Source organism: Acanthaster planci, linkage group LG09, assembly GCF_054643075.1.
Source record: "Acanthaster planci isolate LZ-2023a linkage group LG09, COTS_SCS, whole genome shotgun sequence".
NCBI classification, from domain to species: domain Eukaryota; kingdom Metazoa; phylum Echinodermata; class Asteroidea; order Valvatida; family Acanthasteridae; genus Acanthaster; species Acanthaster planci.
This window is the reverse complement of record NC_141785.1, coordinates 10,244,925-10,252,196: the sequence shown is the minus strand read 5'-3', so window position 1 is coordinate 10,252,196 and position 7,272 is coordinate 10,244,925. Positions and strand designations below refer to the sequence as shown.

Below are 7,272 nucleotides of genomic sequence, written 5' to 3'. Positions count from 1 at the left end.
AACACAAGAAAATAGAATAATCAATTAGCTTAACAATAAGTCCCGTCTGTCATTACTATATGAACCAATACAACGGTTTATCCGCTAAAGCATTGGCACTGGTGTCTGCGGCGAAGCCAGGATTTGGAGCATGGAGGGGGGGGGCCAAGGGGGAGTGTTCACACTTAAGTGGGGGGATGACTGGATGTCGGACATGTACATAATCGTGATCACATGGGGGGCGACGATTTTTATGGGGGCGTGCACGACTGCACTCCGCCCCTAAGCCACGCCGCTGACTGCTGTGAATGTGCCACAGGCGATTGGGACCTCTAGGAAGCCATAATCGGACGACCATTAATTCCGTAGCTAAGGCTATGTTTGTTTCCAGTTTGTGCCCATGTACTGCCACCCCTCCCGACCCCCTGCATGCACCTGTCTCCTCGCGTCGGTTGATCCGCCCCTATGCCGATTCTCAACTCAGTGCTATACATGTTTCACGGCAAAGTCTGAAACCGAAGGGAATTATTTCTTGAACTCGCAAGCGGAGAATGACTGAACTTTTGGCACGGAAAGGTTATTGAAAACGAGACTAATCACTTTGAGACTGTATTTTATACAGTGCACATTTACTTTTGTGTGTAGTCGAGACAGTAATTTCAAATTATTTTCGGGGAACGGTGGCCCCATAAGCTCATAGGCAAAGGAAAATAATGTTAAAAACGAGATCAATCACCGCGAGACTATGATTACATACAGCGTACAGTTTATACTTTCGTAGCATGTTTTTCGACGATTTTGAACTATTTTCGCGGAACTGTGGCCTCATATACACCCACAAAGTGTATGAATTATTATTTAACAAGTATATGACCTCGAGTTCCCCGTCCGTTTCCTTAATTAGGCCCCGTGATTTTACTCCTGCCCGAGAATGGTTTTGGAAGTTTGTTTGGGGGTTCAAGATAAATGTATTTCGAGACAAGACAAACTTTCCATGCCGTTGAAAAAGTGTCGAACTCACACAGTCCCCGAGACAATGACAGTTTAAAAAGATACCCTGGGGTGGATCCGGGGGGCGTGGGGCGCAACCCCCCCCCCAAAAATGATGAAAAACAGAAAGAGCGAGGGGAAAAAAAGAGGGAGGAACCCAGCCCCATAAATGTGACAAAGGCGTAAAAAACAACAGTTCTGTTTTCGGTTACTCAACCTCCTTAATTTTACGGCTATTACCCTAAACATTTTTACTTCATCCCCTTATAAAATCCTGGATCCGCCCCTGTATGTCCATATTGTTTTAACATCAAAGTGGAAACGTTAGGCCTACTGATAATTCGAATCGTAGCCCTTTCATACAACTTCATCAGAAATGCGTTGCCGTTGCCCCGACCCTCTTCCAAAATGCAGCTTGTGAATGCAAAATAGGGCCCTGGCCTGTGATAGGCTTATTAGGCTTACCTTACAATTTCATGATAGTTCCTTTTTTTTCATCGCGTTGTTCTGAATATCCTCTATCAAATTTCGGAGACAGTTTTGGTTTGACTCGCCGTCGACCGTTACTAGTTGCGCATAAATTGGTTAACAGAGTAATTCATGTGGAAATGGGATGCTGAGAGTCCATTGTATTTTAAAAGAGATGGGATTTCAGAGTCATGTACATTGTAACATTATTTTTTAATTGCAATGATGAAACCGCACTCATCTCAGAATTCAGGATCATTGTTTTTGTGTCCGGTTGAGAACCTTCCTGTGGTTAGAGTATCATTCGTTGTTGACATGTTTCCCATATCAACCTCATACTGTATAATCGCTTTACCCCATACGTAAGAACCTTTTTTAAAAAAATTTGAGCATATGGATTAGAACATTACATTGGAGCAAAATGCCCTCAACAATTTACATGAAAGAGTAACACCGTTGGATAATACTTCAAAAAAAGTTCCCTAGAAGTGGACCAAGAGAGGGCGCAACTTTCCTAGCAACAGAGGCAACTTTGGTCGGAGCTGCACTTGGCTGGCGTTCACCAAACGACTATGAAATGCATGCGTCACGAGCGCGTCGCCACCAGTAAAATCATGATGAACACTCCCGAGTAACATAGACCGTTTTCCAATACTCAACTTCGGCTCCGTTTTAGCCTTCAACTATTTTTAACTAGCTGCCTTTGAAGCTGTAAGTGCAGTAATTAGTCTAATAGTGCTACAAAATATCAAATAAGATGCAAGAGAGCCAAAAATTACAGTAATCCAATTTAATTTAAACGCTTCAGGCCAGAAATCGGGGATTGGTTTTGGGTTTTGGTATACGTGCGCGTCTAAACTGTGTCTCTCTTTGAAGCGAATCCCATACGAACAAACGGCGCCACTATACCAGCGGCTGATGTCGATATAATTCTCGATAAAGTTCCGCTTTTCTTTCGCGTTCCTGTTGGACCATCGGGTGTTAACCACTGCGGTTTTTACCCTTGAAAACCCCGCGTGTCATTTTGTTTCCCGTAAACATTTTTAAGTTTGCTGTAACCTTTGTTTGCTGTCATCATGGTTGTTGGTGGTAGTGTTGGCTGTTGACAGATAAGACGATTACACGAAAATGGTATAGGAAGTGATGCGTTCGTGGCATGTGTATACTATACGATCAGTGTGGGATGCCGGATGTTTTGTGTGTGTGTCAGGCTGATAACGGAAAGCTCGTGTGGACGGTCGGCACAACCCCCTCCCCTTCGCCGGGCTGAGTGCGCCGGCAGAATTCGGGGGGGGGGGTGATTACCATCGGCACTACCTTGGGCTTGGGAAGTTGCCCACTCCTCTAGTCTTGACACTTTCCCATTTGGTTTTCGTGTTGTAATCAGTGTTCGATCACCTTAAGAAGATTTTGCCAGAGGTTAATTGCAATATACATGTATTATAGTGATGCAGAAGGTGGTGATGATATTTTATTTGGTCTGCAACATAATCATTACTCCCCGAACTTCACTGACGCCTGCGTAGTGTAACAAAAAAGTTTACATTCACAAGCCTGTCTGCAACAGTGTTGAACACATTCAGCCAAATGTCTCATGACATGACTGACTATGGAGTCCTGTTATCTACATGTATATAATCTGAAGTAAAGCCACAAGTTATATACGAAATATATTCCCTTTTTATCCCTTGTTACTTCGTTGTGGCAACCAACTTATATATTTACGTGACTTGTGGTATGACGGTGAGAATTCTGCGACGCCCAAGTGTTAGTGAATGCGATGGTATACACAACCGACGACAACGGAAGAGTGAGCTCTCCCGCCTAAGGGCGGATCCATGGATCGGAAGTTGGCAGATATTTTTTTGGGGGGGGATTTTTGGATTTCCCCATGCAATCCTTTGCAACCTTTCTGAGGTGTGAGGCTATTTTTAAGTCACTTTTGGAACGAGCGGAAATCTCCTAAATCGACCGTTTCTTATTGTCTATCAACTTTTTTTGGGGGGGGCAGGGGCAATATCCTCCATTCAGCCCATTGGATCCACCAATACCCTCCCCACTTTGAAGTGTGCTCCGTTGTATCTCCCGCAACAATAGACATAGAGACGTGGCGTATTGCGGACTATCTTCAGCCTGCGGAAACGTCGACTTCGATCGCCTGCATTCGCCCGCCAGGAGGACGGTCGCGACGAAATCACCCTATATACTACTTGAATGCATTATGATGCAAAGAAGGACGCGTTAGACATAAGCCAACGATGATGATAACCCGCGTTCATCAGTGGCATTGGGGGGGGGGTGCAGCAGAAGTGCCATGGGTGCCCCCCTCGAATTTTTGATATAAAGACCTACACAGCGTATGTCGATGTCACTGTTAATTTTCTTTCACTCCTTGAAAAATGTGTGCAGCCCGGGTAACTCTTTGTCACCCTAAAAATATAGTTACTCAGGTACGCCCCTAGCATTAATATTTGGATGGAGGATGGTAAGACAAGAAAATCGCAATATGGATAGATATGATTACAAATACGAGTATCAATCATTAACTATAACAACAGCCTTGGGAGTTTGAGTATTTGCAGTGATAAAGAAATTCATTCAGAGCCGTTTGTGGTCATTATTACCGTACCGTACGTCCACCCGAAATTTTTTCTTTCATTTTGGGCAAACAGAAATAGTTGGAAGGAAATACGTGTGCACATATTTGTTTCCTTTTCCGTGAATAATAACTAAAAGGGCAGCTTTAAAAACACAATAACATACATTTAAAAAAACAGGAAGTACGGAGCAGATCAATAACTGTGGAGTCCCGAGGAGTTAAGAACTCCGGTGAAACCCACACAGAGTTCAAGGAATTTTATTTAGCCTTCCTGATAAATTACTCACCAAGCCACGCGGAATCTCGCGAGACGTAGTAGCAAGGCCCTTGCTTTTTATGCTCTTTGTACTCGGCCCCGAAACTCGTTCCATATTCATGGTGTACGCATCGTGCGTGTTATTTGCGTGCATAAGAAATTGCTTTGTGTGATCGGCCGGCTCGCTGTGCATGCTTAGGCTCGTCAGCCTACGGCTGGTGCATCAGTGGTCGCCAAGATTTTACAACAATTCGGCGATATTTTCTCCACTTTTGCCCGCCGTAAGCCACCATTTTTGCTCCGTGCATACACTGCTAGGAGTCTATTCTACAGACTGTGCAATCCACAGCCATGCATTCGGCACAGAAGTGACATTTTGAGCCCAGTTATCTGCACCCGTATCGTCCGGGAAGAGAAGCTCGACAACCAACGCACGGTGAGGTAGACCGTGTAGCCGGCCACCCAGCCCCTCGTTCACCGGAGCCAACGCAGCGGCCAACGGCCGGGGCTTTGTGGAACTGTGTGTGATGGCAGTGTGTGGGTCGCGGATAGCGGCCAGACAAATGGCTTTCACGGGGACTCCTCGGGACCACGCCATCCTCAGTGCAACTCAAACCTTCTACCAGAGTGCTGCCACAGCATCCAGCTTGGCTAGGCGAGATTTTGAGCCCGACAGACCCATCGGTTACGGTGCTTTTGGCGTGGTTTGGTGAGTTACTCCATTCCCTTCTTTGTTCTCGTCCCTTCACGGCCCTTGGGTCATGCAATACATCATGCACACAATGTTTCGTGTACATGTACATGTACATCGCTTTAAGATGTGTGCTGGAAAACTTTTTTTTTAACTAAAATTTTTTGATGAACTTAGTCAAGTATTCCTTGGTTTGAGCTTTGAATCAGACTCGAGTTAGAATAAGATTTCTTTCCGAAGAGTGTCATTATTTGTCACGAGGTTTATTACATTTTTTGTCTTGACCGGGTCGGGAGATTGGCCTTCGCCCGGCCTTTGTCCGCGACGTGGCCCTGATGCATGCTGTACACGTATTTAAATGCCTTTGTTCGCCTCCACGTTTGCACTCCAGCCAGTCCAAAAGGAAGTCACAGTGTGCTGGAAGGCAAATCGGCGGGGGGGGGGGTGATTTTTTGTTTTACATAAGTAAAAAAAAAGCTGGTAAGAGCAATGTTTATAAATCTTTTCTATCTGGTGTTTGTCTTCTCTGGAAAAATGATTGTTTAGTGTTATGCACATAAAAGTGGTTGTTTGAGAGACTTGATGTAGGCCTGTTATTTTCATATTTGTTTTTAATAGCGGCTTTTAAAATATGGTATTGAAAAGAGTGCAAACACCCCTTTTTGATTAGCACATAAATGCATATGTTATTCAACTTTTGTGACAGTTCCCATTCTTCAACAGGAAGTTTATGAAGGATCATTTACAAACAGATTGAGGAATATCTGACTGTGTTAACTTCCTAAGGAGCATTGAAATAATAATGGGGTACATACATGTACACATATACATTGTATGTTGTAATTTACACGTATTGCAAGTAGGCTGCAAGCTCTTGAAAAGGTTCAATAACAGGAAAGGCCCGATTGCAATTTTTCTCTTTTGCATTCTAATAGTTTCCGACTTAACCTTGATGTTAATCACTCTGGCATTCTTGACATTAACTTAAATCTTGCTGAATCCCAACAATATTCAGCAGTGGGTAGTTTTCAGTTGATCTAACTCTGAGTAGTGAAGAAAAGACCTTCTGTCCATGCTATTGGATTTTATTGAAGTCATCATAGTTCACATTGTACCTTACGGTGATTTCTTTCAGACAATAGGAAGCCTCTAACTTCAAGAGGAAAATGAATTATAGACTCCCATTTATTCTTTGTTGTAATACATACTGTACATTAGCTAAGGCTAGTTTCTGTAACAAGCAGAATTGAAGACCATGGACTATGAATGGAGCTGTCTCTTAACTGTGATGATTCATACTTTGTTAGTTGGCTGCCCAAAACTTGGATTGCGAAGGGAAAAAAAGTGTCCTTTGTTGAATGCTGGCTAACTTGAATTGGAACTTTGTGGAGCCCACCTATTCAGTCATTGTTCACAAAATACCACTGGCCTTATCTCAGTTATAGAGACTGATTTTCAGTTCAAAATCACCTAGCCAGTAAATTGTGTGACATAAGTTGATGTGTGGAAAGTGGCTTTTTTGAGAGGGTGTTAGCGTTCAGGATTTGGTCATGTTTATCTTGTGTAGGTCTGTACAGTATGGAAAGGGTTCTATATACCGGCAACTCTAATGTTCCCTTAAAATGTTAAATAACCGTCAAAAATCAGAAAGTGATAACATGTCTTAAAAAGTTAAGTTTAGCTGAGAAAATTCCGAAGCACTTACTTAGAACATGCTTAGGTTTTTTCAGACAAGTTCCACAGGTTTACACACAGGGGCATCAAGTGGTGTATGTGGGACTCTTTCTGTCTGTACATGTGGTTTTGTACTTGAGGTGCATGTAGTCCAAGAGCTACATGTATGCATTTAATAGCTCCATGATGTAGTCTATGCACTGGATTAAATCGGACAAAAAGACAATTTCGCTATTTGTTTTGGAAAAAGACAGTGGGTGTGACGAAGACCCAAGCATAAAAAGGGCACAGGGAGGATTTACGTAAGTTTAGGGAATATGGGGAATAGATTGGTCTCTTATATCAGGATACTGTGGGTGGTTTGGGTGCATGCGCAATACACTCAGTGCTCCATTTTTTGTTTCAATCATTTCTTGTTTTTTTGCATTGTGCGAAATTGAGTGTGAACCCACGATCGGATTGTGCCAGACATTGTCATCTGTCACCTGCCAGGACTGAGGAAGACCTGTGCGGACCAGAGTGTAATTTGCTAGATGAGTGCCTGTAGTTCGATTGCGCTGTACAGTGGTCACCGTCATTCCTCCCTTGATCACGATTGGAGGTTTCTCCTTGTAA

At 43.4% G+C, this 7,272-nt stretch overlaps 1 protein-coding gene across 1 annotated transcript in view; it reads left to right on the top strand.

The window, feature by feature from the left end:
- The first annotated feature begins 4,440 nt into the window (after positions 1-4,440).
- The window catches only part of nlk (nemo like kinase), a 28,600-nt gene continuing 25,768 nt past the window's right edge, over positions 4,441-7,272 (top strand). Inside the window, exon 1 of the mRNA XM_022237562.2 lies at positions 4,441-5,001. Coding sequence (XP_022093254.1) covers positions 4,820-5,001 — 182 coding nt within the window. The 5' untranslated portion in view covers positions 4,441-4,819. The remainder of the gene's footprint in view (positions 5,002-7,272) is intronic.